Raw genomic sequence first — 10,638 nt, forward strand, 5'->3', positions numbered from 1 at the left:
TTTTCATGTTAACAATCTAGATAATTAAAATAGGTAATTTTTCAGTGGCTTTTTCCAGTTCAACTAAATGAATGAATGAAGAGTTGGCATATCCACATGTTCTGATTCTGGTTCCCTTTCTGCTCGTGACCCCTCCTCCCAGGTTGTATTTATCCATAAACTGTGAGCAGTTCAACCCGAGTCATTATTTCTTCTCATGTTGTAAATTTACAGGCATAAGGAGGTAAAATAATCTAGTATTTCAGAAGGAAAACAAAATGATTAAAGAAAGCATGAATATGATTTTTGTTTTACTTTCTCTGAATCATCTCGCAATGCATTGAAGCGGTCCTGAGCTCAATGTTGGGAACCACCATTTTATAATGTGGTCAGTGAAAACCATTTGGATGATAGAAGGCAGCTAATATAAAGTACAATCACCACCTCGTAGTCGTGTGCCTCCGCTCACCATGAACCTTGCAGTTTACGTCCATGTCTGTCCAAAATGTCATGAAAATGTTCATCATTTCATCCTCCTCTTCGACATTTATGTGAAGTTGTCATAATTAGCTTATGAATTATTGAGTCGTGGCCACAGACACCTTTGTCCACTGAATTTTAATCAGTTCATCCTCGAGTCAGAGTGGACATTAAGAATTTTGCTCCAGGTGCTTCGGAGGTATTGCGTCCACAGGAATGGACCGGACGGACAGCCGTCGCCAGCACAAAGACGTGAAAAAAGGCAGAAACCACATTAAAAAAATGTTGTTGCAGCATGAATCGTTGCTTCACAGCATGTTGGGCATGAACACACTGCATGGTACGAAGAGGCCGGTTGAGTCATTCAGGTTTGAAAATCTTGGTGTTTTTATTTGAAGTATTGCATTCTCAACTTACACGGCTAGAATCATCATTATCATCATCATCATCATCATCATCGTCATCGTCGTCATCGTCAGACTGCATGTTTTACAAAGGATGGCCACAGGTTCAGGACAACAGGACGACTCGCTTGACCTCGTGGACCCGTTAGCTCAACGCCGTCGGCCAGAATAAAGTGTGGCCTACAAAAGACACTGCAACCCAAAACACGGAGGCAAAGACGCAGCTTTGTGAAGATATGCTATATCTTGCAATATGCAAATCTTCAGCAGTGTCAGACACCCCAGCTAACAGGGGCTGATCCAGGACCAATCGGCACTCAACTGACAGTTGAGCTCAAGTTAGCTTTCAGTGCAAAATCATAGCTGCACATTTTTGTGACGGAGCCTTCGCTCTCAGTGATTGTACCGGACGCCGGATACATATTTGTCTTTTCATGACAACTACTGTCCAGCAGTCAGATGTTTACTGAGTAGCAGGTGGGAATCAGCCCAACTGAGACCAGTGCAGACTAGTCATGGACCAGGCGCCTCTCTAAAGCTCAGCCTTGGTAAGAACATTGAGCACACACTCACACACTCACACACTCACACACTCACACACTGTACACTCACATGAGAGAGGACAGACCTGGCTTCAGTAAAATCAGTTCTTATTGTTGGATTCATCCCATCTGGGAATACAAGATCAGATTAGTGTGCCGCATGAGACAACACAATGAGTGCCAGACAGTTTTCACACATTTCAGTGATACACAACAACACCCAACACACATCATTATCGTCCCAATGCAGTAAAAATATATTGTACTCTGAGCAGGTTAAAACACCACGAGGATGCCATCTGGTCCGCAAAAGGAGTGGAATTAATGTGTCGTCAAACACGGGACCTTTTGTTTTCCTGTCAGTAGGGGAGGGTTCATAAAACCAACATATGAAGACGAAAACAAAAAACAAAGAGTTGAAGGTTAATAACTTAAACAGGGCAAGAATACATGTAAACTGTCCCTCACAGAGAGAGAGAGAGAGATACAGAGAGAGAGAGTGATCAAGAGAGAGAGAGAGAGAGAGAGAGAGAGAGAGAGAGAAAGAGAGAGAGGACACTGAGGTGTTCTGAGGTGGTTTTGGCTATCTTTTTTTTAAATAAGCACCAGAAGCGGTGACTTTATGATTCAGTGCCAAGTCAACAACCTCAACATAGCTTCGCAAGGAGCTTACATGTCAAACTCTACACCTTAAAGATGTCCTTTAGAGAAACCAAAGGATTTGTTCTTTTTTTTGTTGTTTATTTTTATCTTTAAATCCTCAGTCGGAGACATTGAATTGTATATGTAAGACACGTTTTGTCAACTAAAACACAAGTCTAATAGAGACTACAATCCCCCGCACAGAGGAAAGTGGAGTTTTAGACCCCTTTAATTGTGTAGTAGCTGGCTCAGTATTTGCCAGTAAAGTCTTGGCCATCAATACGTCTTGTGCAGAGATGACCCCCTTCCAGGACAGACCCAAACACAACCTAGCAGGATAAAATACCAACAAGATGGCGAATGCTCCCCCTTCTTATCAGAAGGCTGGGTATGGAAGCCATTTTGTTGATCCGGTTGCTTTAGGTCTGCATTTCTGGTAACAGGCATGGCCAGGTGTAGTCGGGTGTAGTCAGCTCCGGACAAGGCTGGCGACACTCAACAGGCGAGGCTCAGCACTAGGAGCAGCTTAGGGGCCAATTACATTTCAAGTGTCCATTGAATAAAACATCAGAAAAACAAGAAAACTAAATGGCTACATTTCTTATCCCACCCGCCCCGCCCCGCCCAAAACAATTGACAAAAAGCCATAAAATATACAATTCTTAAAATAAGGAATGAGGAATATATATATATACGCATCAAAAAGGAGTAAAATAAGACAGAACCAAAATAAGTTAACTTATTTTTCCCCATTGCTTGTGTTCTTTGAGGGATTGAGAAATAAATATTTAAAAAGGGGAGGTGATTTTTTTTTCTTTTCTTCTTTCACATACAAAAGGATTCTTATGAGATCCATGAGAGGGAAAGACAGTGGAAAACAAACAATACAGAGAGCTGTGGCTGAAGTGCCATTCTTAATGCCAGTGGAGTTGGGATGGTGAACATTGACATCATGCAACCCGTTTTCTTCTCCCCACACGTTCCTCCACAGATCACCTGACCAACAGTGGAATGCCATACACAGCCCCCCCCCCCCCCCCCCCAGTTCATGGATATTATAAACAAGAGAGAAAAAAGTCAAATAAATAAAAAAGAGTGCCACACAAACTCGGCATTCCCCATCAGAAGTCAAACTGGGTTGATTTTTCCGCAACTGGATGGGAAGTTGCTGTATCAGGGTATTTTTTTTAAAAATCACCTTAAAGAGTAACTTTTCTTTTCCTTCTCAGGGCAGCAACAGGATTAGTAACTTCTAAAAGTTTCCACCTGCAAACTGAACAAACTAATAGTGTCCATTCCCCATCTACTGCCACTCTGAAGAGGATTAAAATCTTTTCAAAAATAGAATTTTGAATGCACAATAAACACAGGTCAAACACCAACAGAGGCAATAGTTCTATCCATGAGCTCTAACTTGTTTTTTTTTTTTTTTACTCCTTTATAAGGTTTAATTCATTAAACTATTTGTATGTACAAAACAAAAAAGAAATCTGCTTTTTGGACGGTCACAACAAATGGAATTATGTTCAAACTAAAGAGACAAAAATGACTTCAAGTGTTATTGCTTGTTACTGCTGGAAAGAGGATGGACATCTATTCCAAAGTTTGTTGTTGTTTGGACGTTTTCATTGTTGCTGCTGTTATTTTTCTTGGTTTGTGCCATTTCTATGGACAGCTCGAAAGTGCAGGACAGCTTGTCGGAGCTGCTTGTCGAAGGGAGAGAAACCAAAACCAAAACACACAAGTTACAATTTCTACTCATTGAAAATGTACTGAGCGCCCACATTCGACAGGAATGTTGTTGTTGTTGTTGTTCTCATTTTGTTTTGGTCGTTTTCCTCCATGCTCGGTTGGAAACAATCGGTGCAGACACACTTTGTGTTGCTTTAGAAGCTTAGTGGTGGTGGATCTGCCTCCCCCGTGGTCTGTTTCACAATAGCACCATTATGAGCGTCGAGCAGAGCTAATGAAAAAACAATAAGACGGGGGTTAAATCCAGGGCTCGGGGACGTCTATCAGGGCCAAGCTGTGTTGATTATAGTCCAGATTAGATGTGCTCTCGTTCATCCAGACCCAACACCAGAGAGTTGAAAAGGGTGACACAGAATGAGCTCCTCACACTCATACACACACACACACACACACACACACACCACAGGAAAGAGAACCGAAATTTCAATATCATATTAATTTAAGTGCATTTGTGAAGGGAAAATGTATCATTTCAATTGCGTGGGGTTTTAAAATCAAGATGATGTGTTTTTTTGTTGTTGTTTTTTCCCCCCCCCATATCCACCGAGTCTCTGATCTCCCTTTAAAAGAAGATGAAAAAGATCAATCGGCAGTCACCGTTTGGGTCCCTGCTGTCGGTGTTGGTCGGGTAGTGAAGGGAAGCTCTCGGTGGAGCTCATCTAACAGTGGGTTCAGCAGCGCAGGAGGAGGGGAACTCAAGGCGAGGAGCTGCAGGGAGCCGTTATCGTCAGAGGTGACTGTGTGTGTGTGTGTGTGTGTGCGTAGGCATGGCGGAGAGGAGGGGCAGGCGAAGTTTGGCAGGGAGGTGGTGGTGGCGGTAGTGGTGCGGGGCTTTAGGAGGAGAAGGCAAGTTTGACACTGCAGGAGGAGTAGCCCTCGTCGCTGCCCATGCTCTGCAGGCTGCTGTGGTCGTCCAGGTCGCTGGTGCTGGCTGTGCTCACACTGTCCAGCTCTCCATGGGAGAACTCCGTGCTTTCCACGTCCACCTCGATCTCCTCTGCAGCCGGGGATGGAGAGATGAACGGAGAGAGAAGAAGAGGTCTTTAGTGGACAGTAAGTACATCAATGCCAGGAAAATGGGGTTGCTTCAAGGATTCGACTGACGATATTCTATTTTCTTGTTAGGGTCAACGAAATACCACGAAGAGACCAAAACCCACGATGCTACACAGCGTGTTATCTATAGTCAAACACTTTAAAATACTATTAGTAGTCTCTGTCAATAAATATGTATCCAATAAACATTCAGTTTCACTTGACTGAACCAGGTCGGTCATGTTCTTTGCTAACCCCAGTTTACTTAAAAACCTTTCAGGGAGCATTTGCATGTTAATCCTGTTTTTCCAGAAATCGTGTGTTGATTGCTTTCAGCACCCCCTCCCCTCACAGTCAGTCCCAGAGGGGCTCGGAGGGTAAAAACCTCAATGGAGGTCAAATTAGTCCCGGAGCAGGTGGAGGGTTTGGTGGCCTTGTTGGCGCTAAATTAAAAACCAGTGTGGAGACTGCAGCCCCACTCACCTTGGTCAGAGTCGGAGCGGTCGGAGCAGAGGGTGGAGTCCACACTGTCCACGCGTATCCTCTCTCCCTCCCCTGGGCTGCTCTGGGCCGCAGCGCCGCTGCCTCCCCTCAGCAGCTCCAGCTGGCGGTGGAGGTGCCTCTGCTCCCGCTCCAGAGACTCCAGCTGGTACAGGCTCTTCCTGTCTGCCTCTTCAAGTTTCTGGTCAAGGGGGAGACAGAGAAATGGTAAACGACATGGAAACCTGGGACGAGAATGTGCAGATTAGGTGCGTAAGAGGAGGGGCTTTGGCCAGATACAAATGGCGTCGGCAAACAAGGTGAGACACGAGAAAAGTAGGTGGCTGCAGATCGGTAAGTTGATAAGAGTGAGAGAAGGAAAGCTGGAGGAGATCGATGTTGTTTGTCTCTCAGGAAATTAGTTAATATCAAAAGGCTGTCAGGAATACAAAGAACAACCAGCGTCTGTTTGAGAATTCATCCACTGAATCATTTGGTTGCTTTGGACTTTCCTCCCTCCAGCTCCGATACCCGTACAGTAATTTCCCTCACCGGCCTGGTTTACACCGTGTCGCCTCTGTTTGAGCGAGGGCCGTGTCAGGGGCCGATACTTTCGTCACGTTCGCCGACAGTGACGAGCGGCGGCGCACCAAAACAATAGGCCATCAATAAGAGACGGAGAGACAGCAGCAGGAGTGCTCAGTGGTGACGGCAGTGGTGTGGGTGTGAGGGGGAGGAGGGGGGCTTCACGACAACAATACCGGCTTTATGCTCCCTGTCTCGGTTACATGAGCACACGCTACGGCAGGCGTTTCCCGTGCATAAAGCTCACTCTCACGCCCGTTGTTTAAGTGGAGGAGGAAGCAGGAAGCAGAACGTGATCAGCTGAACACAGGTTACCATTTGCCTGAAGTTTGTTTGCACGAGCCAATTTCTTTACGCTGAGGGAAATGATGTGATATTCACACATCAACAGCCTCTTTATTATTCACGGATGTGCTCTACTTCTTCCCTTCATTGGATGTATGTATGGAAATCTATTACATAAAAGCTATAAAAGGAAAATTGGTATAAAAAAATGCACTCCTTTAAAAACTGTGCGTGGCATTGCATCCCTGCCTCCGCAGCAACACAAATGAATTACTTATTAAGAGTTGAATCTGGCAGCAAAGGTCTGAACAGATATGATCCAAGTAGGGATTTATTGTTTTTTTATGGTAGCGCATTTGTATCAACATAACTGTTAATTGGTCATTTGAGCAATACATTGTTATCTGGGTCTCATCTTTGTTGCAGAATACTTGACGTGTGCGTCACCACCGCATTGGTGTGACCTCGTGTCTTGGGGGTCAAAGACATTTCGGATGTCAACGCTGGTCTTCGCTTGCTTAACTATCTTCTCTCGCCATCGTGGTTCACATTCATGCGTCTTTAGCTCTGTGCGAGCTCGCCGTGCTTTACCTTTATGTGTGATTTGGCTTTGTTGAGCAGGCCCAGGGTGGTGTGGCGGTTGCAGTCGGGTCCCAGAGGTATGAGGGACTTCAACCTCTCCAGACACAGCCGCAGGTGAGCTCGTCTGCACAGGGAAGAGAGAAACAGAAAGAGAAACAGAACGATTAGACACATGACAATGTGCTGAAGGGCAGGGCAGTAAAATGCTAAATGTAGATCATGCTGGTAGTAAATTGTCTTGCTCAACAGCACCTAGGAATTGGAACAAAGTGTCAAGGACACAGGGTTCATTAAAGGGAAAGTTCACCCTCAACACTGTAAAGCCCTCCCCTTTAAAGGATAGAGCACCTTAATTACAACCTTGTGATGCGTGCTCATTAAGACACATTGTAGTCTTACTTTGGGACAATGCAGCAGCTGCCGACCCGCCTCATGTTGTGTAAAACCACAGCTTATAGTTCACACAACACAGCAGGTTGCTATAATTCACGGCTCGTGTAAAAGCCTCGGGACAATACATTATCCTCTGCTGGTATTTCTTGCGCCCGGCTTTAGTTACCCTTCTCGTCTACATTACAAACAAGTTTTCGCTGAGAGAGTGTGTGGGGGATGGGGGGCGCAGCAAGGAAAGGTGTAATGGCATTTCCTGGACCCCGCTCGGCTTGTACGCTCCATCATCCTGACAGTCCTTTACTCCGTGATGCAGACAGGCCAGGGCTACTATCTATCCTGCTAATGGCTCAGAGTTGAGAGGTAAAAGGCGATAATTGTGGTTATAACGCAATCAGCGCTCCATTAGCAGGAGCTGCCCTTTTAGCTAGCCAGAAGGGAAAAGTGGAGAGACATTAAGATGGATTGGAGCCACCCAGGACCTCAGGAACAATGTCTGGGGGAGCCCAAAGGAGACAAGGCCAGGGTAGCACAGCACGAATCCACTGCACTGATTACACCGTAAACCTTCTCTCTGCTCTACTGCTTTAAGACTGGTGGAGACATGTGAGCACTGGATGGAGTGCACGTGTGGGTGTTTGAGAAGGGGAGGTTCTCAGAGTTGATAAGAACACGAGAGGAGAGCAACCTTTACACCGGTAGAGCATGTGTGAGTAAAGCAGTAAAGTCAGAGGACACAAACACAAACACACACACACACACACGCGTGTGCACACACACACACACACACACGCACGTGCGCGTGCACACACACGCACACACACGCACACACAGGGGAGTTTGTAATGATGATCGGTCCGGCTCAGGTCATCTGTCTGTGTAACAGGAGAGAGCAGAGTCCACCTTTGCTCTTTACCCGTTAAAACGTCTATCTGCGTTTGTCTCATCTGAACACACACACAAACACACACGCACACACTTATGCACTTATGCACTTATGTGCATATTCAAACTGGCAATTAATCACTTCCTACTCTTACGCTATACGCAGCTCCACCTGGGAGATGTCGAGGAGAGGCCAGAGAGAGGACAACGAGGCAGAATATCTATCTCAGTAATTCCAATTTTTACCATTTTGTTCAACACTGTAATTATGATTATTACTTGATGATCTAAAACAAGGCATTTTATCTGTAATTTGCCACGATTGCTGTATAACCATTTACAAATTAAGTAGGCCATGTACGGGGGAGCGTTGCAGCATTGCTGATAGGCCAATACATTATTTATTGTGCAGCTGAAGAGCTGACACAAATGTAATTTCACTTTACACGCAAGAACAAATGCATACTTGCTCATGAACGTACCCATTTTTAATCCTTAAACGTGCGTACCACTCGTGCATATGAATACTGTCAGGACATATTGTACGCGCTCTCCCTTTTTCCTTAGTCACAAATCCAAACATTTTTCCACACGCAGGGGGGCGTGTGGTGCCTGATAAAGAACGAAGGCTGCGAGGGCAGAGCAGGACACACTGGTCTTGCACGGCCGTGTAAGGTCTACAGGCGCCATGTTTGCAAACGCCAGACGCGGGAGGCCACCATCTTCTCATCCACTCCCATCGAAGATTAAAAACAGCCATCTCGGCAGACGACCTCAGATAACCCCTACTTACTACCACTCCTGTCCTTCCTCCACCCTCCACTCTCCCTGACCCAAGCTGACATGATGAATGTAGGGAGGAAGTGAGGAGGGGGGGGGGAGAGGAGGGTACGCTGACCGCACATGCACAGCAGTGTCACCGCATATCTATCCCGGGCGAAACATCCCATTATGCTTCTCAGCGCTAAGACTTCTATTAGAGAGTGCGTCGTGAGGAGTGTTCCTTGTCGGGCTGCTGAATCGGCACTTTGTGCCGAGTCAGCATTGAAACATAAACACCCTTTCACACCCATGTGATGCCAAGGGGGAGTCTGCCACGCCGGCACCTCTGTCAGCACTTTGAGAGTTCAGCTCCTTTCTGTACACCGTGATCTCCTCACATAGCAGCACATGCTGCAGGGTTGGCAGCGGCCTCACAGGGCCTCTTCTTGGTCGACAGATGTCAGCGTGACATTTGTCCTAATCTCTGGGTGCATGATGTACTCTGCTGTGGAGCACTCTGATAACTGAAGGGGGAAACAACAACAACACAATGTACAAGAGGTGGTGATGGAGGTGAGAGAGCGTGAGTACTACACATTAAGCTGCCCGGTAAATTAAAACTGGTTAAACAAGCATTTCAGAACTCCTTGGAGAAACGACACAGGCAACTAAAGATAATGGAAGAGACTGGTTTATCTGCACCACCAGCGCTATCTCTAACTGTCTCGCTAAAAGGTGAAAGGTCATAAGCTACTCGCTACTGGTGATGCCCCCAAGACATGTCTCCACTCCCTCAAAAGGCTTGTTTATCATGCAGACCCACAGCCAAAGGGCGTAAGCCATTTGCAGCTTACGATATGAGTGGCGGCCTGCCTACCTGCGTGCCTCTGCCCTCTCGTAGCCAAGTAACACAACGCAACAAGCCACAGGGCTTACTGATTCCCTGAGTTCTTGGAAAAGACTGGTGCTAGTTACATAAACAGCAGTGGATTTACTGTGCAGTCCCATCACTCCATGTCCTCAGCTGCTAAAGCTTGAAGGGTGAAGCATCCTTGGTTAAAGGACGTGACATCACAGGACGACAGGCTGCGCCAGTAGGTTTCTATCAATGTGGCATCGCTTTCATCACGGGTTAGATAGGCTGCTTTCCAGAGGGAAGAGCTCTCTAGCTAGAGCGTCTTTCAGAGCTAAAAGCAGGCCTGGTGCTATACATTTGGTTCACAATGTTTTGCTCCGTTTTAAAAGTAAGATGCTAAAATATATTTATATTTATATATATATATATATATATATATATATATATATATATATTTATATTATGTATATATATATATTATATGTGTATTTATATATACATATATATATATATATATATAAATATATATTTTTTTTAAAGTACCATCTTCAAAAAAAGGCCAAACAACAAACATCTATCTCAAAAGCCATAACCTCAATGAATGACAGGAACCCTCCAGCAGACAGAGTGGAAAGATCAACAACATGTCAAAGGAGTACATCAATAGAACATATATTAAAATCTCCCTAATGCAGAGCACTGTGGCGGATTACATAACACGTGGCCAGTTGCTACCGGGACCTGTGCTCCAAACTGTCACGCACAGCAGGGATATCAAATCCCTCGCTGACAATAAGACAGCACGGGCAGAAAAGCCTTATTTTTACCTGCTATTCATCTGTAGGAGATTCCTGTTGAAAATAATAGCATGTTTCATTTGTTTGTGTTTTGCTGCCTTGTGGATATATACCTTAGCAAACAGCTGCTTTTGAAAAAACACGCTCTCTCTCTGGGAGTGAGGCCGGGAGCTTCTGTGGAC

The 10,638-nt window shown here is 45.4% G+C and overlaps 1 protein-coding gene across 2 annotated transcripts in view; it reads right to left on the reverse strand.

Annotated features, from left to right (window-relative positions):
* Window positions 1–825: 825 nt before the first annotated feature.
* mxi1 (max interactor 1, dimerization protein) overlaps window positions 826–10,638 on the reverse strand; it is a 28,759-nt gene continuing 18,946 nt past the window's right edge. Inside the window, exons 4-6 of one of the 2 annotated variants that reach the window (XM_034534892.1) lie at window positions 6,776–6,890; window positions 5,318–5,516; window positions 826–4,796 (exon numbers count right to left, since the gene is read on the reverse strand). In XM_034534892.1, coding sequence (XP_034390783.1) covers window positions 4,633–4,796; window positions 5,318–5,516; window positions 6,776–6,890 — 478 coding nt within the window. In that variant the 3' untranslated portion in view covers window positions 826–4,632. The remainder of the gene's footprint in view (window positions 4,797–5,317; window positions 5,517–6,775; window positions 6,891–10,638) is intronic. The other variant, XM_034534899.1, reaches the window with a different exon arrangement.

Source organism: Cyclopterus lumpus, chromosome 1 (assembly GCF_009769545.1).
Source record: "Cyclopterus lumpus isolate fCycLum1 chromosome 1, fCycLum1.pri, whole genome shotgun sequence".
Taxonomy (NCBI): Eukaryota; Metazoa; Chordata; class Actinopteri; order Perciformes; family Cyclopteridae; genus Cyclopterus; species Cyclopterus lumpus.